Raw genomic sequence first — 26,810 nt, 5'->3', positions numbered from 1 at the left:
GGTTTTTAGGAGCGACAATTACTGAGAAGTCTGACACTATCAGACACTGCTGACTGACGTGTATTATACACTAGACTTGTGCGTTATATAATAGTTTGTGCAAAACGCGCACCTGTACGCTGCCACCGACTGCCACACACGTGCTGTTTTTAAATGCAAGCACGGACGCAATAAGAACCTAACTGGTTTTTAGGAGCGACAATTACTGAGAAGTCTGACACTATCTGGACTGTTTTACACTGTGTACACCAGCCCCAGATATGATGAAGGCTGGTATACGGTCACCACTACCCTGCCTGCCTGCCTGCCTGTATACTGCTACAATAGTCCTGACAAGGACTCTTCTGGTCAATAGCCTGTATTCCGACCTGGCTATACCCTGCCTGTATATAGCAACAATAGTCCTGAGAAGGACTCTGCTACTGTACTCCGACCTGGCTATACCCTGCCTGCCTGTATACAACTAGAATAGTCCTGAGAAGGACTTCTGGTCACACTGTTTGCAGCCCTGCTCCGGAACTAACTATAAAGGGCCGCAAAGCTTTCCCTGAATCAGCGACCCTCTCCCTGCACTGACTGTCTGGATAGCTGTGAGCAGAGCACAGCGCGCCGGCCGATATAAAGGCTCGGTCACGCTGTGCAGGCCGGCCAATCACTGCAATTCCACAACTAACAGGGCTGTGGCATTGCAGTGGTCTGCCAGCCAATCCCTGCATGAGGGCTGGCTCTCAAAAGAGCGCCAACATGCAGAAATGAAGACCACGAGTACAGCACGAGTATCGCGAGATTACTCGGTCCCCGCCGAGCAGCCCGAGTACAGCGATACTCGTGCGAGTACCGAGTAGTTACAAGCATGCTCGCTCATCACTAATAAATATATATATATATATATATATATATATATATATATATATATATAGACATCTATCTATCTATATATATATATATATATATATATATATGTCTCTAATGTGTATATATATGTGTGTGTGTATGTGTGTATATATATATATATATATATAATATACTAGCTGTAATACCCGGCTTCGCCTGGGTTAGTCGATATATAAAAGACATTCACTCTCAATCTTTCCATACATGTCAACAATATATTTGGTTGAAGAGGTGTCTGCATTTCAAGATATGATTTCCTCTGCGAATCTTGTCATGATCCTATATGCATAGAAGTCCATGGCAGACACTTTTTTGTTCCTGAAGGGTTGCCTGTTGTAGGATCTGTCCGAGGTATTCCAAAGTGATAGCTATCCTGTCCCTGCCAAAAGATGATTGGATATTGCAGAGCATCATAGGACCTGTGCGTTTCTGCTACTCATTGCAAACTATTGTTCCTTTTCTGAAGCACAATGTCACCGCTTTGAAAATCATTACCTACAATTAAGATGGCTACCTCATCAAATGTGGAAGCATTGAAACGTCGCTGATGTTCACCTTGTGGTGTTTTGTCAGCTCAAATGACAACCTTGTAATCGTCATTTGGCATGTATTCAAGTGAAGTCTTGAAAAGGTGAACATATGGATTGTTGGAGTGAAGGAACTGCTGCAAAATAGTGACAGTATCAACTATCAAGGCGAGTGTTAGGAATTAAAGGGCATCTCCACTGAGCCTCTGCTTCTGCATTTCCCATGAAGAAGAGTTGAAGAAATTGAGGTTCTTCTCCTTGTAATGGAAGCAGTGACACAATTGAGTGGTAAACCTGTCCTTGAACTTAAATGTTAGAAAGCCATGGACCCCATAGGGGGGAGGGGCGACATGACCAGAGGGAAGGGAGGGAGTGAGGGGTTAATAAAGTGAATTAAAGGGCATTATGGGCCCTTATAGGGGATTGGTGGAATAGGGTCACTGTAGGGTGGGGAGGGGGCTAGTATATAAACTATAGGGGAGGGGTCTTACCTTCCTTTTGACTCCGGACAGTAAAGGATTCCGACCTGACCACCGGCATGGCGGACCTCCAGGCACTGGACGGACTGATCCGATCAACGATGGCGGTGCACGGGGCCCAGGCAGTGCAGTCCCACTTCAGGGCTGCCTGGGTTTCCCCGTCGGCACCTGCCCCTTGTCCCCCCCTCGGCCGCGGGCGGCGTTCCAGGCCCACCACCCATCAGGTATTCCCCGGGCGCAGGGGGGGCAAGGAGGCCCAGTGAGAGCCCCCCTCGGGACCCTCCGCGGCGGGGCGGGCAGCGGCTGCTTCCAGCGTCTGCCCCGGCCGCTGGGAGGAATCTCCGGCGAGGCCGCGGCGGCCGCGAAGGGGGTGTGGCCAGCCTGGGGCCTTCTTCGGATGTCGGGCCTCGGGCTGGAGTGAGGAGCCCAGCGGCGTCTCCCGGCCGGGAGCGAGCCCGGCGACGATCTGAGGCCAGCGGCGGCCTGGACGGAGGCGGGCCCGGCCTGGGGCCTACTTCCGGTCCCAGGCCTCGGGCTCAATTTACCAGGCCAGCGGCAGCCCGGGACCGGGGGGCGTGCCCAGCGGAGATCGGAGGCTTGAGAGGGGGCGCGCCCAGCCTGGGGGCCTGCTCCTGGTGACGGGCACCCGGCGGTGTGACACGGCCCTGCGGCAGCTTCTATCTGGGAGCGGGCCCTGCAGCTTGAATGAGGCCAGCAGTACCCCCCGTGGGTGGCGGGGGGGGCTGGGCGCAGGCAGCCAGCGGGGGGACCGGTGTGTGCAGGCGGCACCCGGATACCCGTGAGGCTGCGGGGAGCAGGGGGGACGGCAGGAGCCCTGCGGTTCCCGCCAGGTCCCTCAGGTCAGCAGTACTGCGCCCGGCAGCAGCGGTCTCCCCCTCCTGGGGAGGACCCAGCGGGATGCCACGGTTGGGGCCCCTGGAGGGCTGGAGGCGACGGTGGGGAGCCTCCTGAGCTCAGGGAGAGGCTCCTCCAGGAAGAGAATTCGGTCAGCGGCGGCCCGGGGGACAGGACGGTCTCGCGGGCTGTCGCCGCACAGGAAGAGACGGATGCCCACCGCCAGTGCCCACGCGGCGGCCCAGGAGGGCGGCCGTGGTGGAGGGGATGCATCGGCTGCGTCCCCTGGAGCTGGAATGGTGGAGGACGACTGCAGCGAGGAAGAAGAGGGAGCCCTCAGGTCGGGGGGACGAATCTGACGAGCAGATGGCGGAGGACGTCGCGGTTCCAATTTCCATTTCTGCGCCACGGTCGGGTGAGCTAGCCATGGATTCGGCATTGCTTGCGGCGCGGGGTGCTAGTTTTGGGGAGGTGGCTGCGGGCACGGCAGCGCCAAGGGGGGTCAGCATTGCTTAGTCAGTTGCTGGGCTTGTTGCAGGGTTTAACGCGCGCGCCGGCGGCAGCAGCGGCCTGGATGGGTCGATGGTGGATGGCGCAGCGTCGGTCAGCAGCGAGGCGGCGCCGGTAGGGACGGGTGCGGTTGGTGGAGTAGTGGAGCCCGCGGGTTAAACAGCGGTAGAAAAGGAAAATGGGGATGAGGTGGTGCGTTTGGCGGATAGGGCTAAGTTTACGTGTGCTTTGAGGGACCGTTAGGGGCTCACCTCAAGAGGGAGGTGAGGGACAAGATTGGGAAGGGGGAGTATGTGAAGATATTTTCCCTGCTACCCCTGTAAAAAAAAAAAAAATTTAATCTGGACGAGGTGAAGCCGAACGACTCCCAAGAAGGAAGGGGAAGAGGAAGAAAAACGCCGTTATATGCTCATTCCTCGCCCCCTTTTTTCCAATTGGCTGCAGGCGTTTGCAATTTGGCAAGTGTCATAGGGGAAAAGGAGCCGGAGCACTGCTCGGCTCTGTTTGATTATCGGGATGCAATGGGGGAGGCGTATCGCACGGACAGGGGCTTGCCATGGCTGCGGTATGATGAGCAGTTTAGGCGGCGGAAGGCGTTGCGGCCCGGCATGCGGTGGGACCGTGAGGACATTTCCTTATGGATGCGTTGAATGGCGGCCCCGAGCCAACCCCCCCCCTGTCATGGCGGCGCCGGGGGGAACGGGAGCCAGGCCCTCGGGTACCCAGAAAAGGGATTGTGCTGGCAAGTTGGCGACGGCCGGTGCAAATTTGGGGCAGCATGCAGGTTCGAGCATGAGTGCTCCGGCTGAGGGGGGACGGGTTTTGGTAAAAGGGAGGACGCCAGTGAAAATAGGGGCGATGGCGCCATCTTTTAAATAGGTATCCGGGCGGGGCAGCGGCGTCAATTTTGCGGTTTGGTTTTTTGTATACGGTTTTCAGATTCCGTCGGCGGTTGAGGCATGGCCTCCGGTTTGTCGTACTTTACGGTCGGCAAGGGACCACCCTATGGTTGTGGGTGGGAAGTTGGGGACAGAGGTTGAGTTGGGCAGGATGGGGGGGTCCATTTGAGAGCCCGCCGTGCAGTAATCTGGTGGTGTCCCGGTTGGGGGTGGTGCCAAAGAAGGAGCCGGATAGATTTCGGCTCATCCATCATCTTTCATTTCCGGGGGGGTCGTCAGTGAATGATGGCATCGCGCTAGAATTGTCGGCAGTGTACTATGTCTCGTTTGACAAAGCGCTGGACTTGGTGCGGGCGGCGGGATGCGGTGCATTGATGGCAAAGGGGGATGTAGAATCGGCATTTCGTTTGCTGCCGGTGCATCCGGAGAGCCAGCACCTTCTGGGTTGCTGGTGGGGTGATGAGTTTATGTTGATCATTGTTTGCCTATGGGCTGTTTCAATTTCTGGTTTGTATTTTGAGGCGTTTAGTTCCTTTGCTGAGTGGGTGGTGCGGGACGTGTCTGGTTTGTCCTCCATTATCCTCTATCTAGATGATTTTCTTGGTGTCAGTCCGGCGGGATCCATGGTTTGCGCTGGCTCGTTGTTCGCCTTACAGAGAGTGGCGGATAGCTTTGGGATCCCTTTAGCACAGGATAAATCGGAGGGGCCGGCGACGGTTATGTGGTATTTTTGTTTTCTTTGGGGACTGAGATTGACTCTTTGGCTAGGGAATGCAGGCTGCCGGAGGGGAAGATGGTAGCCTTGTGGTGAGTGGTAGCAGCAATGCTGGCAGCACGGAAAGGGCGGCTGAAGGTGGTGCAGTCTTTGCTCGGGAATTTTGAACTTTGCGTGCAGGATTATGCCAATGGGGCGGGTGTTCGCCAAGATTTTGGCGGCAGATATGGTAGGCGTACGGTCCCTCGGCGCATTTTGTGCGGGTCACGCGGGAGATCAAGGAGGATTTTCTGGTTTGGGATGTTTTTCTTGCAATGTTTTAACGGCCGAGCCTTGTGGTTGAAGAAGGTGGTGCCCAATGGTGTGCTAGAACTGTACAGGGACGCGGCCGGGGCGGCAGGTTTCGTCACCACTTTTCAGGGACATTGGTACGTTGGGAGGTGGCCTGAGGAATGGCGGCAGGTTGGTCTGGTAAGGAATCTGGCCTTGCTGTGGTTATTTTCGATCGTGGTGACGGTGGAATTGTGGGGGGTCGCAATTTTCGGGATGTAAAGTGTGCGATCACTGCGATAATCAGGCGGTGGTGCATGCGATAAACAGCGTGTCAGCAGAGTCCGGACCGGTAGTGGCTTATCTGCGGCATTTGGTGCTCAAGTGTTTACTGTGGAACGTTCATGTGGTTGCGAAACACGTGGTGGGGGTTGATAACGGGGTGGCGGACGCTTTATCTCATTTTCAGTCCACAGGTTGTGGGAGTTCATGCCGGGGGGCAGACGAGATCGGAGCAGTGTGTCCAGAGGACTTGTGGAGCCTGGTGAGGCATTGATTGCGGGTTTCATTAGGAATTCGGTGAGTGGCAGGAGATGCTGGGAGTTATGTTTGGTGACGGGCGAGCAAATTACGTGTTGGCGCTACTGGCACTAGTGAGCGAGGATTTCAGGGCTGGGAAGTCAGCATCAGCAATGATACTTAGGGTGGCGGCTGTGGCCTTTTTGGTTGAAGGTCAGGGGTGAGTGGGGCGTGCCGCGGAATTTTGGGTGCGGCAGGCCTTGAAGGGTTTTCGAAAAAAGGGCGAAGGAGCGGGACACTAGGTGGCCCATTTCTTTGGTTTTGTTACGGCAATTGGTGGACGGTTTGCGGGAAATTTGTGTCTCAGTTTATAAGAGGGTGCTTTTGAAACGGCTTTTGTGTTAGCCTTTTTGGGGCGTTGGTGAGCCCTTCCAGGTTCAGGGGGGGTGGTCTGATGTCCGAGGTTGTGGCATTGGTGGGACGGAGAGTAGAGTGTCAGCTTAGGCGGTTCAAAAAACAGACCTGATGGGTCGAGGCAGGTTGGTTGTGATGGATGTGTTGTGCCCGGTGCAGTTGGTGAGGAAGTTTTGCGGCTTGGGGGCGGTCCTCCGGGCCTGCTGTTATGGCACGTGGATGGGTCTTGGTTTGTCTCGTTACCAGTTTGTGGCCGTACTGAGGCGTTGTTTGCGCTGTGCGGGGAAATGCTCGGGAGATTACGGGCCTCATTCCTTCAGGATCGGGGCGGCTGCGGAGGCTTCGCGTTGTGGCCTGGGTGATGACATGGTGGGACGAATCGGTTGGTGGGAGTCTTATCGTTTTTCGGGGTTAGGTGCGCCCACAGTTGTTGTCCCAGTGAAGGCTTTATGGAGTAGTTGGTTGTGGCTTTGTCGGGGTTTCATGCTAAAAAATTGGTGTTGGTGGGGTTTGTTTGGTAACGTTTCTGTGGTTGTAGGAATCTGCCTGATATGGATTCTGGGGCTCTCCTTCGTGTTCTGGGGGGCCCGTCGGGCCGATGCTCGCCTGAATGGTCGGCAGTTGGGTGGACAGATCGCTTGCGTTGGTCAAGTGGTTCGGTGTGCGGGGCATGGAATGGAGCAGGGTCGTGACGGAGTTTGAATACTATTGCAGGGTGGATAGACCTCCGAACGTGTTGGTTTTTGCACGTGGGGGGGGAAATGACGTGGGAGTGCGGGCATCACGTGATTTGATCTGGGACATCAAGATGGATCTATTGCGTTTATGGACCAGGTATCCGGGTTTGATAGTGGTATGGTCGGATTGTGGCCACATTGGTGTGGAGGGGGGCACGGTCAGTTGAGAAGCTGAATCGCGCCCGGGCTCATGTGAACAGGGTGGTTGCGCGTTTCGTGCGGAGAAACGGCGGTATTGTAATGTGCCGTGCGGATCTGGAGTCGCCAAAGTGGCAGTTTCGATGGGGTGATGGGGTTCACCTTACTGAGATTGGTTCTGATCTATGGGCCTTGGGTTTGCGTGATGGTGGAGCAAGCCTTGGGTGTGTGGCGGGTCCAGGCCACGTAAGGTGTCACGTGTCCTGTCCTGTGGCGGGGGTAGGTCTGGTCCAGAGGCGGTTGTAAGGGATTGGTGGCTGGACTGAGAGGCACTGTCTTGGTATGGTGTCTCCGGGTTCCGGTAAATTGCAGGCACGGGGTTCTGCAAGGTTTGGGGGGTATTAATCCACGGGGTGATTAATACCTCATCTCTGGGTCGGAGTGTTGCGGCCAGGGATATTGTTGGAGGAAGTAGTTTCTGGACCGGGCCTACATGGGGTTACATGTACAGTTATTATTTATGTGTTACCTATTATTTGTTTGGGGTCGCCCGTTGGACGGCGCCCCCTTGTGTTAGTATGTTAATAATAGGTAAATAAAGGCTGCTGTGGCCAATTTGTTTAACCAAGTCACATGCAGTCGGTGTGTTATTTATTAGGTTAAGTGGGTATACTAACCATCACGACCGGAGAATCCTTCCTCAGTGGTCAAGAAAGCCATGGACCCCATAGGGGGGAGGGGCGACATGACCAGAGGGAAGGGAGGGAGTGAGGGGTTAATAAAGTGAATTAAAGGGCATTATGGGCCCTTATAGGGGATTGGTGGAATAGGGTCACTGTAGGGTGGGGAGGGGGCTAGTATATAAACTATAGGGGAGGGGTCTTACCTTCCTTTTGACTCCGGACAGTAAAGGATTCCCGCCCACCCGCCCTTGTGTTTTTGCAAGTTCGTTTTGGCTATGTTTGGTTTTTTTTTTAAAAAAAAAAAATGAAAACAAAATGAGAAAATGGAATGATGCGGTTTTAAAAAAAAAAAAAAAAAAAGGGAATACAGGTTAAAAGAGTCGTATGTTCTGTCGCAGCAGCGGGGGTAGGTCTGGTCCAGAGGCGGTTGTAAGGGATTGGTGGCTGGACTGAGAGGCACTGTCTTGGTATGGTGTCTCCGGGTTCCGGTAAATTGCAGGCACGGGGTTCTGCAAGGTTTGGGGGGTATTAATCCACGGGGTGATTAATACCTCATCTCTGGGTCGGAGTGTTGCGGCCAGGGATATTGTTGGAGGAAGTGGTTTCTGGACCGGGCCTACATGGGGTTACATGTACAGTTAAGCTGGTGTCACACTAAGCGACAGCGACAACGACGTCGCTGTTACGTCACCATTTTCGGTGACGTAACAGCGACCTTGTAAGTCGCTGTTATGATCGCTGCTTAGCTGTCAAACACAGCAGAAGCAGCGATCATAACGTCGCTGTGCTACATGTGCAGAGAGCAGGGAGCCGCGCTTAGCGCTGGCTCCTTGCTCTCCTAGGTACAGTACACATCGGGTTAATTAACCCGATGTGTACTGCAGCTACATGTCACAGTGCAGAGAGCAAGGAGCCGCGCGCACTGCTTAGCGCTGGCTCCTTGCTCTCCTTGCTACAGTATACATCGGGTTAATTACCCGATGCATACTGCAGCCACATGTCACAGTGCAGGAGCCGGCACTGGCAGCAAGAGCGGAGGCTGGTAACCAGCGTAAACATCGGGTAACTAGGGAAAGGTCTTCCCTTGGTTACCCGATGTTTACGCTGGTTACAGCTTACCGCAGCTGCCAGTGCCGGCTCCTGATCGCTTCATTTCGTCGCTCTCTCGCTGTCACACACAGCGATGTGTGTGTCACAGCGGGAGAGTGACGACCAAAAAATGAAGCTGGACATTCAGCAACGACCGGCGACCTCACAGCAGGGGCCAGGTCGTTGCTGGATGTCACACACAGCGACAGCGACGGGACGTCGCTGCAACGTCACAGAAAATGGTGACGTAGCAGCGACGTCGTTGTCGTCGTCGTTATGTGTGACACCAGCTTTATTATTTATGTGTTACCTATTATTTGTTTGGGGTCGCCCGTTGGACGGCGCCCCCTTGTGTTAGTATGTTAATAATAGGTAAATAAAGGCTGCTGTGGCCAATTTGTTTAACCAAGTCACATGCAGTCGGTGTGTTATTTATTAGGTTAAGTGGGTATACTAACCATCACGACCGGAGAATCCTTCCTCAGTGGTCAAGCATAAATCCTGTTGGAAACATTTCTTTTGTTGCACCAAATGATGTCATTTGGAAGCAGGAGTTGTACTTCCTAATGTTTCCAAGAAATGCTTTGATATTGTACTGGTACCTGTCATCAGAGACTTTAGGGGATCTGGTGGTGACAGGAGAGGTGGAAGTTTTATCTTGCCATTTGCACAGCATAAACCTGGTGGTTCATCTTTTCATTTCAGGGCACTGCAGTACATGTAAACCACATCCATTTTTCCTATCTGAACTTTAGGATGATCCTGATAGTTTATGTGTGAGTGGTAACAAAAGGCAGCATGTTTCAAATCTCCAACCATTTCCTGTGACCTGGTGGAAGAAATAGCAAGTCTTAGTGGCAAGTCGGCCTTCTCTCTGCTGAGATGACTCATTGGCTCTTGAGGAAGCAGCTCTTGTTCTCTTTTCTGCAAGCCTCGCTTCCCTCTCCTCAAAGTTCATTGGCTCTTGAGGAAGCAGCTGCTGTTCTCATGTGTGTCAGCCTTGTTTCTCAGTCTTCACATTTTTCATTGGCCCGTAATGCAGTTTTTCTTTTCGCATCAGCTGACATTCATGCTGAGGAATTCCTTTTCTTATGAGGCATTATTGTGGTAAAAATGGTCTTTAACGGACAAGTTCTATATCCTCTCACATAGAGGTAATGTGACTGACATCAGCCTTTCCACCAACACACCCTAACTGACATCCTGTTACCTCACACAAGCTTTGTTATACTGAGAATGTCCTTTGTTGCCTATATTAACCAATCAGAGCTTAGATTAATTAACTGTAGCAAAACAGAAGCTGAGCTGTGATTGGTTGCTATTGGCAGCCTGATAAATCCCCAGGCAACAGAAAGCCCTCCCCCTGACAGTATATATTAGCTCACACATACACATAATAGACAGGTCATGTGACTGACAGCTGCCGTATTTCCTATATGGTACATTTGTTGTTCTTTTAGTTTGGCTGCTTATTAATCAGATTTTTATTTTTGAAGGATAATACCAGACTTGTGTGTGTTTTAGGGCGATTATGTGGCGAGGTTGGTGTATGTGTGGTGAGATGTGTGCTGAGGGTGGTATATGTGTTCAAGTACGTGGTAGAGTGTGGTGCATTTTGTGTGTGTGTTCATATCCCCGAGTGTGGTGAGTATCCCATGTTGGGGCCCCACCTTAGCAACTGTATGGTATATACTCTTTGGCGCCATCGCTCTCATTCTTTAAGTCCCCCTTGTTCACATCTGGCAGCCGTCAATTTGCCTCCAACACTTTTCGTTTCACTTTTTCCCCATTATGTAGATAGGGGCAACATTGATTGGTAAATTGGAACGCGTGGGCTTAAAATTTCGCCTCACAACATAGCCTATGACGCTCTCGGTGTTCAGACGTGTGAGTGTGCAAAATTTTGTGGCTGTAGCTGTGAAGGTGCAGATGGCAATCCCGGACACACACACACACACACACACACACACACACACACACACACACACACACACACACTCAGCCTTATATATTAGCTTATATTATATATATAATTTTTATTTTTTTTTTTCTAAATGTCAAATGTATTTTGTACATTTGAGGAGGCTTGTTTTTTTTTTCTTCAGTCTTCTAAGACAAAACCTCACGTTTACTTTCTTAAATATCCAGATTTCTAACCTCTTTGGATTGACTAGCAGCACTGAAGTTGTTCAGTAACATAATTAATAAAAAAATGCCTAATAATTGGTCACAGTGTACAATAAGGAATTAAGTCTGTCACAAGGTTTACTGTCTTGATTAAGACTACACAGTGGAAACATGTTCAGACTCTAAAGATGCCCGATTTTATGCATCCATGTGCTATGAACAAAGCTGCAAGTTTTTCCAGTCTGCAGACTTTCCTCTTTTCATCTGTCCTCTATAGACCTCCACATCAGCGCAACACCTCTTTTCACTCTTTCAAAAACCATCTTATTTTCACAGTAATTGGGGGAGGTGATGGAGGAGGTGTTGGCCGAGAATAAAAAAAAACAAATAAAGAAATTCCAAACTTAGTACTACATCACAGATCTCCATTGCGGTGTGTACTGCTTATCCTTATAGCGCTGTTTCTCTGTCTACATTCACTTAGCAGTCTGCGTCACTGATGAACATCAGATGAGACCAAAACGTTTGACTGTTAATGATTACTTGAGCGCATAAAACACACATTGGATATGTTAAGGTGAACTCTTAACCAGACATCACTAGTTGCCTCCTGCCTGGCCTAATTGGTGTGGATCGAGTGCATGCTTGAAAAATGAGATCAGACACAGTCGGATATTCATCTTTCCTCGACAGAAGTCAGCCCATGCTCTGCCTTTGTTACAACTGAGCTTGCTCTGATATAACCTTGCAAAGGGGCATGTCCGGATGTGTTCATTGGTCAGTAGGTCGAACAATGTGTTAGTCCATGAGCTGATTGGTGGGCGTCATTGTAGGCGGGTCTATGACATCATTGGATGGATCCATGGTGATAGTGATGAGAGGGACGTCACCTGGTGCATCCATGCTGATGGTTTGGTCTGTGATGTCTTCTAGCTTGACCAGGGGTCTTCCCTTATATGGTATCTTCTTACACCTGGACATTCCTTGCATTCCAGGCAAGGTGTGGAGAAACAGGCAATAGCAGCCATCTTTATATCTGTGTCATGTATATGATCTGAAACCTGAATTACGTAAGGCAAATCGACATACTTCCCACAATCCCTTGTCAAGAAGTTAATTAAGTATTTCATCTTATGGCTCTCCTCAACGGTCCCCCCTAAATACTTTATTAACCTTCTGACCCTACCATGGTCCTCTAACACATCAGCTCTAATGCTTTAACTGCAACCTTTTTTCATTTTTCTATCCGCTATACAAGCAATACTAAGCCTTTGCCCCCGCTGGTACAGACTGCTGATCAGAGAGTTGATCACATCCCGCACACACAGTTCACAGAGGCACAGGTAACTAGAACAGATTTATTTAATGCTGAAGAGCTTACTCAGAATTTGAGATTAATCGATTAGAAAGAGTAAGGCAATTGTAAGAATAAGCTTCTTACTGTTATGCTGCAGCTTTTAGCATTACTGTTTCTGAAAGGCTGATTCTCAGTCGATATCTGAGTGCTGTCCGCGTTTTCAAAACTTTTCTACCCGAATACACCTGATTGTATCACAACACTAATGGATCTCTTCTTGTCTCGGGTCTATAATCTACCACCAGGAGGCCTTTAACAAGATTTCCCTTACACATGGATCCGATTACCTTCAGTAACACAGAGTAGCACTTTTATGGCTTCAAATACCAACAAATAAAACAATACCAGTTACCTATAAGTGTATGTTATCCTTAAGTCACTTAAACCCTTAAAATAATTGGTTGGTTCAGGTCAGATAATGTCTTTCCCACCATGAGCCCTTATTTGTGTAATGTTCCTGTACCCATTGTTCCCTTATGGTTATTTCCCATGTATCATCCCCAATCTAGAAATTCTCCATAAAGTTCTATGTGAGATAATCCAGCACTATGTGTGTTGTGACCCTCATTCTGCTGGTACGATGGACTCTTTACAGCAGTTGTTGTCTCCAGATGGGTTTTCTCACAAGCTTCATGGAAGTTGCTGTGGTTGGGATAAGCTGGATCGGTCCACCTGATTCTGACTCAGGGATCATTCTGACTTGTCTTTTTAGGATCACCCAGTCTCCTGGCTGGAGACCACGTGCTCCTGACACTGATTTAGGATCTGGAATTGGAGGATACACATGTCTAACACACTATTTAGGCAGTTGTATACGGCTCATACATCACTGGTCAGGATATCACACTGTATCTGCAGTATCTGTGAGAAATATAATCACGTTCTAGGTACTAAACCAAAAATACCTTATATAAAGATCTAATTATTAAAGGAAAACGAACATTTGTTACATGATTTGCCAGCGTCCACCATTATCTTGTGGATCGTTTCATGTTTATGTTATAATCATTAAAATTCCAAACATACACCCATTTGACTATAGACACAATTAAATATTCCAATAAAGGAGGGGGCAGGGATTGGGGCAATAGCCCTAAACTCTCCCTACCTCGCAGCGGAGGTTGGCACCCTGTAAGGCGAATTGGTGCTCCCGCTCACCGACGGCTCACCCTTCCTATCCCTACACTGCTAAGCTAATACGTGCTGCTAATGTCAGTGAGGAAATATAGAAACCGTGAGATACTGGGGATAAAGAGGCGTCAATATGCAATTATATATATATCCAATTCCTTCCAAAAGATTAAATATTCACACTCTGTATTTTACATAGCTGTTTGGTAGCTTAAATCAATATGATACAGCAAATTCAAGGACCAAACCCTAAAATAAATTAAATATCTCACATGTATAACATGTACACACTGTATCAATATAATAATAATAAGGCCAGGTAAAGTCATGAGGGGATCTCGTCCGATCACAGACCCTCCACTGTACAATTCACACTCAGGCCTATAAAATAAACACATATTTATCAGCCACTTAGCATAAAAGAAGCGCAACGCGTTTCTCCCCTCGTCACAGTGGCGGACAGGGGTTCATCAGGGGCATCCCCAGGTACTTTAAGATCTTTATAATGACCTCTGCTATAGAATGTTCTTTTACCGCTTTTTCAGCAGTAACGTTTTCCATACTGGATATGTTTCAGAGCAGGCCTGAAAAGAAATTCACACAACACGCACAAAACTCATATAAACCTACTCATGGTAGATGTATATGACTAATCTGCAATCACCGGAGCAGTAGAGCGGATGAGGGGGGTGTTTCTACGAGGTCTTTACAGTTTTTTCTACCTTAATAGACACACGTCTTACAAGACTGGAGGTGTCTGGTCACCTGGGTACTGAGCAGTTGTGCCGCCCATATCTTGTCCTTCCCAACACCTTTGTCACATGGGTTACCTGGGCCATTATTGAGTAGAACGCTCATGGCAGAGAAAGATTACCGCCCTTTATCCACAGACCTTCCTCAGTCACTGGCTCCCTGCGTCTCACACGCCGTTCCTTGCTGAATCGCTTGTTCCTGTAAGGATTTAAGAACACAAGGAGTGACCAATGTCACGGACGACGTGACAGGAGCCACCGAGGTACTGGTCTGCATTGGTAAAGGACTCTCACCTCTAGGCCCGTTCACTGCTTCTTTGCTGTCTGCACCTGCTGCCTATATCCACATTTTGACTATCTTACCCCTTTCCGCTCTACGAACCACAGTGATCGCAAATCTTCAACTCGTTCTCCTATTCCGATGAGAGAGGAGTGGTTTGATTTTTATTACCTCATGTTGTGTAACCTCAGCATATCCAGTGCAGAATCAACCAGCATCTTGGTATCTGGATCCATCTACGGAAAAACTCAAAATCTGCATTAGCAATGGGCTCATCTGAGACATGTTCAAAACCTGACGATTCTTGTTACATCAGAGCAATCATGAGATATGTGTATATCTGCTGTATCCTCCTTACAGATAAAAATATAAAGAAAACTTAATAGAAAAACTCAATCGATGAACAAATTAAAACCTTAAATAATACGTGTGACTTTCCACATCATCTTCCCCCCCTTTTTGAATCTATTATCCAAAACATAATTAGATTCAAAAAGTGTGTGGCCCCAGAGCTCTACATTTAGGCATGAAAGTCACATTGTATGGATTGTACCTAACCGGGAACACCAGAAATATTGTTTTTATCTGTAACTTAATAATGGAAAACCCTTTCAATGGCTTTTATAACCTTTGCTTGGACCACAGAAATCTGCATTGCAATCATTCTTTCTATAAAAAGAAAGCAGATTATTCAATACATTAAATATAAAACACAGAATTCCATAAATCATCCACATTCCTTAAATCAAATTATTGTAATTATTAATAAATGATTATTATTATGATTATTATGATTATTATTATTATTAATAACTATAATAATAACGTAGCACAACCTTTGGATATTGGATGTAGGGGCGTTCATATTTGAAACATTGAGGAGATTATCAGCATCTCTGTGATACTGTCCTATAACTTGAAGGGATAAAAGAATCTAGAACAAATAAACTGGCCATGTGGAAAAACAAAATGTTGATTTGCCATAGAAAAATTATCTAACAGACCTCTATGCTTGAAAAGCTATCAATGAATCTAAACATGTCCACAGTTAACTTTTATTTCTTTGGGATAAAATTAGTAAAATAAAACTATTGTCAATGACCTTTTTCCAATATAATTTGCAATGAATTAAATGCAGGAAGCCCCTTTTTTTTTTTTTTCTCTTTTGGGCTGCTCTCACAATAGATTCCAAGGGGAGACAAAAAAACCCTGTTCCACAAGTTTTTAAGATTGCTCCTCCCCCCAAAACCAGATGGAAAGAGGCTTCTTCAGCTGCAGGAGACTAGTCAAATTTCCCTTCTTCTGTTGATTTATTTGTTTATTTTTATTTTTTAAAACATGCAACTCTCAGGATAAATCTATCAGATCCATAACGGAAATATTTATTATTTACTTCTTTATCATGACCTCTACTGCAAAGGTACGTTATTTAAAGGTTTTTTTTCTAATTTTATTGCTTACTAATTAATAAGATATTGCTCCTTGTGACTGTCCTGACTCAATCCAACCTGCACACTGGATCTATATTAAGTGTCTTCCACAACCACCCAATCATTCAATATTCCATCTTTTAGTGCTATAAACATTTACTAACACTTCATGTTATTCAGTGGCTGCAGTTTTGTCAGCTCCACTGAGGCCTATAGAAAATGGCCCCACAGCACGTGATTTCCTCCTCTTTGTTGGGATTGCAGCATCATGAGGGGAAGGTAAACTTTTTTTTTTTTTTGTCAACTATTTCCGCCTATATTCTATAGTCTGGATTTTATACATACACACCACACATACATTTATATATCTCATATACACACATTCAGGTATCTACAGTCCTGATCCAACTACAGTTAAAAGCACTCATGTTTCTGTCTAAGTATATAGTACTCCATCCAATCCATTGTTAATCCCCCGACTCACTCTCTGTCTTTGTCTCAGTCATGCCTCAGCCATGTGCTTCATCCACCATTTTAAAATCTGTAGGAACATGTGGCAGAAAAAAGGGAAAACTGACCTCACATCTGCTCAAACTCTGTCTCCCCATTTTCTATAGTCTGTACTTATACATATATATTTATACACACACAGACATATGTAGTAGATCTAAGTCTAATTATAGATAAAACCACTTATTTTTCGGTCTAAGTATATAGTACTCCATCCAATCCATTGCTCAAACATTTACAGAGCACATGGTCTTCTTCACACAAACCCCTGACTCACTTCGTTTTCTTTGTCTCAATCATGCTGTAGCCATGTGCTTCGTCCACCATTTTAAAATCTTACCTAAAATGTCTGCCTCCATGACTAGCACATGGTTTATCACAGGATTGCGGCCTAGAGTCCTCACATCTCAACACAGTCCCCTCATCCGGATTTTTTCCGACCACAACTATACACAACTTCATCAATTTCTCCATCTTTCTCTCAAGATAAACAATATCAACAAAACCAACAAACAAACACAGGACTAGATGACTCACAACTGACACACAACTTGAACACTAAGTAAAGTTTTTGTTAAGTCTGCAGCAGGCGCCTCGTCACGGTGTCCCTGCCCAGTTTCTACATGGTCCGTAATTCATAAAGACACCAATGGTGTCAACCCTGGCTACAAGGTGTCTATACCGGCCGATTCGCCTCTCTTTGAGGACTTATAACTAGCCTAATAAAACACCACCTAGTATCACCCCTGACTACAAGGTGTCTATACCAGCCAATTCACTCCAGGAAAACACTTTAAAAAGGTTAGATTTATGTATAACGTAAGGCTCTGCACTCAGTCTAGCTAAAGCTGGGCCCTTACATATGGCTCTGCACTTAATCTGAGCTTGGCACTACAAAAAGCTCTGCACTCAGTCTAGCTTGGCACTACAAAAACCACAAACCATATCACAGGCAACCATAAACCATGTGACAGACAATATCCTTTTTGTTTCCAGACACTGCTCACAAACCCACTTGCTCTTTTCACAAATACACAACAGGCAGCAGGCAACTGAATGTGACGGTTCTTCCGAGATTAATATGGCCAATAGCCGTGAGACCCGTCTGCCTGTCAACAGATACCCCAACAAACCGGACACAGTCAGGCAATCAGTGCCACACACCCCACCGAGACCACGGGAAGACTACAGATTATGAAAAATCAGCAGACCTACCGTACTCTCGTTTGGAAGTGATCAATTTCCTGGGGTGTCCAGCACGTCATGCCATTCCAGTTGCCGGTTCATCAGGATTTCAGGTGTCTCCGTCTATTGGCTCCACGTTGGGCACCAATAATGTTAAGGTGAACTCTTAACCAGAGATCACTAGTTGCCTCCTGCTTGGCCTAATTGGTGTAGATCGAGTGCTTGCTTGAAAAATGAGATCAGACACAGTCGGATATTCATCTTTCCTCGACAGAAGTCAGCCCATGCTCTGCCTTTACTACAACTGAGCTTGCTCTGATATAACCTTGCAAAGGTGCATGTCCAGATGTGTTCATTGGTCAGTAGGTCGAACAATGTGTTAGTCCATGAGCTGATTGGTGGGCGTCATTGTAGGCAGGTCTATGACATCATTGGATGGATCCATGGTGATGGTGATGAGAGGGAAGTCATCTGGTGCATCCATGCTGATGGTTTGGTCTGTGATGTCTTCTAGCTTGACCAGGGGTCTTCCCTTATATGGTATCTTCTTACACCTGGACATTCCTTGCATTCCAGGCAAGGTGTGGAGAAACAGGCAATAGCAGCCATCTTTATATCTGTGTCATGTATATGATCTGAAACCTGAATTACGTAAGGCAAATCGACATATTTCCCACAATCCCTTGTCAAGAAGTTAATTAAGTATTTCATCTTATGGCTCTCCTCAACAGATAGTTTGGGGGTTTTTTTTATATACACTACTTAAGGGACCAGATCCCACCTGTACACCTTCTGACAACTCCTGGAGTGCCGTTTTTCTATCTTACATTATACAGAAGGGAATTAAGCCACAATTAAAAAACAAAAGGTCTTGGTGCAATTACATAAAGGCTTTAAAGCAAAACCAAATGTAATATAAAAAGTTGGAAAAGATGTACTGGAACCATTCATAAATTTTAAAGTTTCTTCAATTTATGTTCATTAGGAACTCCGATGAATATTGAATACTATATTGCTCCAGATCAGATTCCAGAAGAAAAGCAAATACCAGGTAAAGGATATGTTGTAAATGATCCCTATCATTTCAGTAAGCTTTGCATCCATCAGTACTAAAAGGCAATATCTTCAAAACACTATAGACTAGCAGCTCCCTGGGGGATCAGTTTACAGCTGCCCTTTGAAAGTTATAGAGGGATGAAGGATAAACAATGGGTGATAGACACCCGTTCTGTAGCTTTTTAATATTTTACAAAGCCCCCAAAGCTGGATTAACAGCTAAATTACTAGTACTGCTGTATAATATAGGCCATGCTACTTACGCGTCCATGGGGTCTGGGGGGGTTTACTTGTCACCAGGCCGTTGTAGGAGGTTGGGATGTTACAGCGGCCCGACCTGATCCCGTGACCCCGGCGGTATCAATAAAGACGGAGGGGTTATTTACAAGGGAGAATAGAGAGTTTGTATTCGTGACGCCACCTGTGGTTTGCAGCTAATATAGGAGCCACCACTGCGGGAGGTATACTCTGGGGCAGATGGTAGCGCAGCTCGGTTGGTGTAGCTCTCCACAGGCAGAGCTCAGGCCCCAGGGAGACTCCTGCTGCTGTGCAGCTATGGTGAAGGTAGAAGCGCGGGAAGGATTGGCTGACACGGGTTGCAGACAAAGTTCTTTACTCACTGAAGTATCACCGCCTTTGGAGTGACGCACTCAGCTGTCATTGGCTCCAGCCGATCCCGAATAGTTCAGAGATCAGAGCCGTTTCTTTTCTCTGTGAGTCCTTCCTACTGATGTGTGAGTCCCTGCAGCTTGAAGCCACCCTGAGACCCTCGTCCTTGTATAGGTTCCGGTTCTGTCCCGTATGGCAGTCAGTGCGAGTCCTTTACTGGTGCCGCTCTTTTGTCATGGCTCCTGGTTCTAGTATGCTGCTGTGCCCCGGGCACTTTGGTGGACCAGAAGACTTGCAATCTTCTAATCTTCTGCCCTATGGATTCTGCTGACTTGCAGTACCCACGCAACCTAGGGCTCCGCAACCTGCTCTTTGTGCTCGGTCCTGAGGGAGCTATGGCGTAGGTCTCTCCCCAGTGACTGTCTTCTCCCCAATTCTTGTTTGCACTTTCTGTCACTACTCTGTGTGTGTCGCCTTACTCCCCTTTTATGATGCTTCGCACCCCCGGGTTACTGTACAGATGGGCAGGAGGTCCCATATCTCTTGGTGGCCAGTACCCTACACTAACCCACTCCCAGTGGGAGGGAAACTGAACTGTGTATTGTGTGGATTGTGGTGGTTACTGGTAATGACCTGTTTTATACCTGGGATGAGTACCGCACCGCAGCCGAGGTGCAGTACCCTGTGGCAACTGAATCCTCAGGGGCGCCACAATACTGCACTACAGCACCGGTCTGTAAAGTGGCATTAACCAATCCACTGCAAAATCTGTTATTTTTAAAGGGCTGAAGAAGGGACAAAACCCCTCATAAATATTTATAGAGGATATTTTACATACACTGCAGGGGTCCTACATTTTACCATTTATATGTTACCGAAATAAAGTTGTTGCATAGCAAATATGTATTGTGGGATTTTATACCAAGTCACCCAAAGATGGTGGTGAAAAAAAATGTCCTGCTTGATGGTCAGCTTATAAGGAGCCTATAGGTGCCTGAGAAATTAAAGTTAGGACTGCCTGCTGTAGTAACAGCAGCACTACACGTCTCTTGAGACAAGTAATGGGGAGCCATGAAACATATGGTCATAACAAGTTAGGTAGGGTCATACATGGTAGAGTAATTACCATACTAACCACCAAGTGTTGATAGTTCTATTCTGCTGTAATCGCCAATGGAGGATTCAACTGTGACCTGGTAGAAAACCATAAAAGAATTGTATTATCACGTTTGGGTACAGGATACTTTGAGGAGATGTAGATCTTTGCAGTGGTTGTTGTTGTTGGTACTATATAATTTGAAAAAACGTTTTGCTTAGTTTCTTAGTCTTTGAGTATAGGTAAAATTATGCTATAGATAAAAAGGGTCATTGCAATTAACTGATATTTGCTGGGCACTCAGTTACTAATAAAGCTATGTAGACGTTGGCAACCAGGTTTTTTTTGTTTTTTTTTCGGGGGATGGGGGAGGTTGGGGGGAGTGGGTTGTGCATTTGGAATAAAAAAAGAAAATCCATAACCTACCATCAGTCAAACAAGGAAATATCAATCACTTGACCTTTTAATAAGTGTGGGTCATATTTCTGCAGGTATGGAAAGTAGGTAAATGTTCATTTCATAGCGTCCTACCTTGAGTGCATCACAAGATGTGGCATTGACAACATGTGCTACAGCGAGATGCTTGGAGGTTCCCTACACTGGTATTTTAGTGCGACTAAGTGAAATTCAACATGTATACAGTACAGACCAAAAGTTTGGACACACCGTCTCATCTCTAGAACAACTGTTAAGAGGAGACTTTGTGCAACAGGCCTTCATGGTAAAATAGCTGCTAGGAAACCACTGCTAAGGACAGGCAACAAGCAGAAGAGACTTGTTTGGGCTAAAGAACACAAGGAATGGACATTAGGCCAGTCGAAATCTGTGCTTGGTCTGATGAGTCCAAATTTGAGATCTTTGGATCCAACCACCGTGTCTTTGTAGAAAAGTTGAACGGATGGACTCTACATGGCTGGTTCCCACCGTGAAGCATGGAGGAGGAGGTGTGATGGTGTGGGGGTGCTTTGCTGGTGACACTGTTGGGGATTTATTAAAAATTGAAGGCATACTGAATCAGCATGGCTACCACAGCATCTTGCAGCGGTGTGCTTTTCCATCCGGTTTGCGTTTAGTTGGACCATCATTTATTTTTTCAACAGGACAATGACCCCAAACCACCTCCAGGCTGTGTAAGGGCTATTTGACTAAGAAGGAGAGTGATGGGGTGCTACGCCAGATGACGTGTCCTCCACAGTCACCAGACCTGAATCCAATCGAGATGGTTTGGGGTGAGCTGGACCGCAGAGTGAAGGCAAAAGGGCCAACAAGTGCTAAGCTTCTCTGGGAACTCCTTCAAGACTGTTTGAAGACCATTTCTGGTGACTACCTCTTGAAGCTCATCAAGAGAATGCCAAGAGTGTGCAAAGTAGTAATGAAAGCAAAAGGTGGCTACTATGAAGAACCTAGAATATAAGACATATTTTCAGTTGTTTCACACTTTGTCTTTCATTCCACATGTTTTAATTCATAGTTTTGATGCCTTCAATGTGAATCTACCATTTTCAGAGTCCTGAAAATAAAGAAAACTCTTTGAATGAGAAGGTGTGTCCAAACCTTTGGTCTGTACTGTATGTTATGGCTGGATGCTAGCTGCCCAGACAAGTAGATTTTTAATATAGAGGTATTTGAGATAGGGTCCCAGTATACAGGGATATACCTTGCCGCTGGTTACCGGGCTCACATGCTTTGGCCAATACATAAACTGAATATCTTTTTTTTTCCAAAATATTCCTATAGCAGTAATGCAATACCAGAGTTCTCTTATTCATTTCTAGCAATTTTGAATGCAGCTGTATGTGTTTTGTTGGATTAGAAATATAACATGACCATTTCCCTAAAATGTCAGGAGGAAAGCAGAATCTGAATTTTCTGGATTCTCACCATTAATTGTCAGCTGGTCCCAGATTCAACCAACTTTGGTCAGTAGGTTAGCAAGAAGAATAGAGGGCGTTAGACATGACTTGCATGATCTGATTTGACAGAGGGGGAGCTTGTGTGCTTTTTTGGCGGTGTGCAATGAAAAAAAAAATTGCCAGTTGTTATCCAGATGTATTTATCTTCTCAGTAAAAACCTTCTTCCTTGATGCTATTGTGTCCCCAGGGTTATGGGGTACTCTGTCCCGGGCAGTGTATAACTGGGGAATGTCACTTTGGTGGCCGTTACCCGGTTCCGTGCCCTTGGTGCTTTTTAAAAGGGGAATTATTTACAGGGGATTGTTTAATAAAGTTTATACGTGATGCCACTTACGGTGTTGCGGCTATGAGGATAGAGACGCCGCTGCACAGTTTTCACTACTGGGGCTGGTGTTAGTGGCAGCCTGGCGGTTAGGCCCTCTGCAAGCAGGGCCAGGGCCCAGAGGATAGTTGATGCAGGTGGAAGTTGAAAGAAGGTAGGCCACAACGGGAGTTCAGTGTAACTAGTTCTTTTAACTCACTGCAAGCTGGTAATTGGTCACTCGAGGCTGGCTCGTCTTAACCGCAGGTCCCCTTAGTCCCAGTGCTAGTTTAGTGACCTGGTGGCTTCTTCCCCTGCACCTGTCTTTTGGTTGGTGGGTCCCCGTGGCGTACAACGGCCAGGGTTCCCTCCTGGTTGTCTTCTTCAGCTGTCCGTATGACGGTAACGAGAACCCTGTGGGGTTGGAGTCTCTGGTCCTGTCCCTGGTTCTCCCTTTGCTACTGAGTCCTGAACTTAAAGGTTAGTGAGGTCCTTCATGGTCCTCTCATTGTGCAGATTTTATCAGGTCTGCCTGGAGCTTTTACCTGACCTAGGATTCTGTACCGCGTTGGTGCGTAGTTTCAGGAGTACTCCACTGTACTCCACCGGCAACTAACCGCCTGGGTCCTCAGGTCACTGGTCACTCCTGACAGTCCGTCTGCTCACTTTCACAGTCTCCGACACACTACTGTCTCTCTCACTGTCTGACTCTCCACTGTCTGCCCCTCCCACCTGGTTGTCTAGTGCAGAGGTTCCCAACTCCAGTCCTCAAGGCGCACCAACAGTGCATGTTTTCAGGATTTCTTTAGCATTGCATGGGTGTTGGATTCAGCACCTTTGCAGGTGATTAAATTATCACCTGTGCAATACTAAGGAAATCCTGAAAACATGCACTGTTGGTGTGCCTTGAGGACTGGAGTTGGGAACCTCTGGTCTAGTGGATTGGAGTGGCTCCACCTCTAGGCGGCCATCCATTGGTCCAACAATAACCTGGTATTATTCTATGGGGGATAATTGGGGAAAAACAGGGATTATCTGGAGTGATTGTGTGTTACCGACACTGGTCTTCTGGGTCCCTAGGGGGTAGGCCCTGCATCCTGGTGGGGATGCAGTACCTTGTAGCTCCCTAATGGCTTCAGGGGCGCTACACTATGGTTACATTTTTTGTTATGTCTAACTTTTTTTTTTTTTTTTCTTGCCCAGACAGTCGTGTGGTTGGATCAAATGTATCGGTGACTGTTACAGGCACAACAAACTACTACCAGCTTCCAGTGTGTCCATTAATTCAAAATATTTCCCAGGGAGATGGAAGGTAATGCAAAAATATGTATCAAATAACTAGCTCAAAAGTAATAAATGGTCTAATGCACCAGGGCATCCCCTATCAATCTACCCTACTATGAAATATAAAGATGGGTACTCTGCTCAGGTCACTGGTCTCCTTACTAGTCTGCTCAGAAGGTCGGACATTTATCTGAACGGTTCACATGTAATGCCACCTATTAAGCTAAAGCTACGCTGCTCTAACTGGTCACAGATCCCTGATGCAGATTACAATGATGGCACCCAATTTAATTGAGCAATCTGTGATATAACCTTGTCTTCTCATTCATGAGCATTGGTAAAACAATAAATAAATCAACAAATAATAAATATACAAGACAGCACACTTGTGAAAAGTTGATAAATTGGTGTAGGTAATTCATTATGCTGATTATAATCTAAGCTCGGCAGACTGTGTGTGTGTGTGTGTGTGTGTGTGTGTGTGTGTGTGTGTGTGTGTGTGTGTGTGTGTGTGTGTGTGTTGTTTGTTTTTTTAAGCATGGTTGTAAAATTCCCTTTTTGGCAATAATGCGGTCATCAGCCTTCAGAATAGTGAATCGGAAATTTTGCTTTAAAAGCAACAAGTTCAATTGAATATTAAGTCTTTTCATATAAAGATTGAGGTTTGCTGTGACCAAATATTGTATGTAATGATTTTCAATAATACTTGCTGTGGTTTATTTTATTTTTTTGGTTTATTTTCCTATTTTATAATTTTATTTTATTTTTTTGTTTTTAAGCGTCGCTGGGTCATCATCCCCCTCTGATGAATCCTGTATATCACTACCAGCATGTTTCTTTCTAAAATTTGATAATCCAGAGCCTGTTCTTCTGTCATTAATTCAGAAGATCCAAAACATAACTGGTAGGAGAAATGTTTCTTCTATTAATTTAATGATTTTAATGGAATAATTTTATTTTCTGTTTGAAAATGGTCATTGAATGTTTTGTTTTAGGGCTGTGCTGACATGTAATTCAATTTACAAAATGTTTTGGGTCGATTATTAATCAGTCATTCCTAAGGTCTGCTTTTAAAGGGCAAAATGTTGTCTTCACTTGTACCTACATACAGTCAGGGCCAGAAATATTTGGACAGTGACACAAGTTTTGTTATTTTAGCTGTTTACAAAAACATGTTCAGAAATACAATTATATATATAATATGGGCTGAAAGTGCACACTCCCAGCTGCAATATGAGAGTTTTCACATCTAAATCGGAGAAAGGGTTTAGGAATCATAGCTCTGTAATGCATAGCCTCCTCTTTTTCAAGGGACCAAAAGTAATTGGACAAGGGACTCTAAGGGCTGCAATTAACTCTGAAGGTGTCTCCCTCATTAACCTGTAATCAATGAAGTAGTTAAAAGGTCTGGGGTTGATTACAGGTGTGTGGTTTTGCATTTGGAAGCTGTTGCTGTGACCAGACAACATGCGGTCTAAGGAACTCTCAATTGAGGTGAAGCAGAACATCCTGAGGCTGAAAAAAAAGAAAAAATCCATCAGAGAGATAGCAGACATGCTTGGAGTAGCAAAATCAACAGTCGGGTACATTCTGAGAAAAAAGGAATTGACTGGTGAGCTTGGGAACTCAAAAAGGCCTGGGCGTCCACGGATGACAACAGTGGTGGATGATCGCCGCATACTTTCTTTGGTGAAGAAGAACCCGTTCACATCATCAACTGAAGTCCAGAACACTCTCAGTGAAGTAGGTGTATCTGTCTCTAAGTCAACAGTAAAGAGAAGACTCCATGAAAGTAAATACAAAGGGTTCACATCTAGATGCAAACCATTCATCAATTCCAAAAATAGACAGGCCAGAGTTAAATTTGCAGAAAAACACCTCATGAAGCCAGCTCAGTTCTGGAAAAGTATTCTATGGACAGATGAGACAAAGATCAACCTGTACCAGAATGATGGGAAGAAAAAAGTTTGGAGAAGAAAGGGAATGGCACATGATCCAAGGCACACCACATCCTCTGTAAAACATGGTGGAGGCAACGTGATGGCATGGGCATGCATGGCTTTCAATGGCACTGGGTCACTTGTGTTTATTGATGACATAACAGCAGACAAGAGTAGCCGGATGAATTCTGAAGTGTACAGGGATATACTTTCAGCCCAGATTCAGCCAAATGCCGCAAAGTTGATCGGACGGCGCTTCATAGTACAGATGGACAATGACCCCAAGCATACAGCCAAAGCTACCCAGGAGTTCATGAGTGCAAAAAAGTGGAACATTCTGCAATGGCCAAGTCAATCACCAGATCTTAACCCAATTGAGCATGCATTTCACTTGCTCAAATCCAGACTTAAGACGGAAAGACCCACAAACAAGCAAGACCTGAAGGCTGCGGCTGTAAAGGCCTGGCAAAGCATTAAGAAGGAGGAAACCCAGCGTTTGGTGATTTCCATGGGTTCCAGACTTAAGGCAGTGATTGCCTCCAAAGGATTCGCAACAAAATATTGAAAATAAAAATATTTTGTTTGGGTTTGGTTTATTTGTCCAATTACTTTTGACCTCCTAAAATGTGGAGTGTTTGTAAAGAAATGTGTACAATTCCTACAATTTCTATGAGATATTTTTGTTCAAACCTTCAAATTAAACGTTACAATCTGCACTTGAATTCTGTTGTAGAGGTTTCATTTCAAATCCAATGTGGTGGCATGCAGAGCCCAACTCGCGAAAATTGTGTCACTGTCCAAATATTTCTGGACCTAACTGTATGGATATTTTTTTTTTTTTTAAGACCGTATATCACGAAAGTGAGTACACCCCTCACATATTTGTAAATATTTCATCATATGTATTCATGGGACAACACTGAAGATATGACATGTTGATACAATGTAATGTAGTCAGTGTACAGCTTGTATAAATTAACAAGTGTAAAATTTGGTACCTTCTAAACTCAACACGCAGCCATTAATTTGTAAACCGCTGGCAACAAAAGTGAGTACCACCCCTAAGTGAAAATGGCCAAATTGTGCAAAATGTGTCAATATTTTGAGTG

General features: G+C 46.1%; 1 protein-coding gene across 1 annotated transcript in view; it reads left to right on the top strand.

Annotated features, from left to right (window-relative positions):
- The window catches only part of LOC142243945 (mediator of RNA polymerase II transcription subunit 1-like), a 196,190-nt gene that overhangs the window by 155,621 nt on the left and 13,759 nt on the right, over positions 1–26,810 (top strand). Inside the window, exons 11-13 of the mRNA XM_075316138.1 lie at positions 18,487–18,552; positions 23,681–23,789; positions 24,541–24,665. Coding sequence (XP_075172253.1) covers positions 18,487–18,552; positions 23,681–23,789; positions 24,541–24,665 — 300 coding nt within the window. The remainder of the gene's footprint in view (positions 1–18,486; positions 18,553–23,680; positions 23,790–24,540; positions 24,666–26,810) is intronic.

Source organism: Anomaloglossus baeobatrachus, chromosome 6 (assembly GCF_048569485.1).
Source record: "Anomaloglossus baeobatrachus isolate aAnoBae1 chromosome 6, aAnoBae1.hap1, whole genome shotgun sequence".
Taxonomy (NCBI): Eukaryota; Metazoa; Chordata; class Amphibia; order Anura; family Aromobatidae; genus Anomaloglossus; species Anomaloglossus baeobatrachus.
This window is presented reverse-complemented; position numbering and strand designations above follow the sequence as displayed.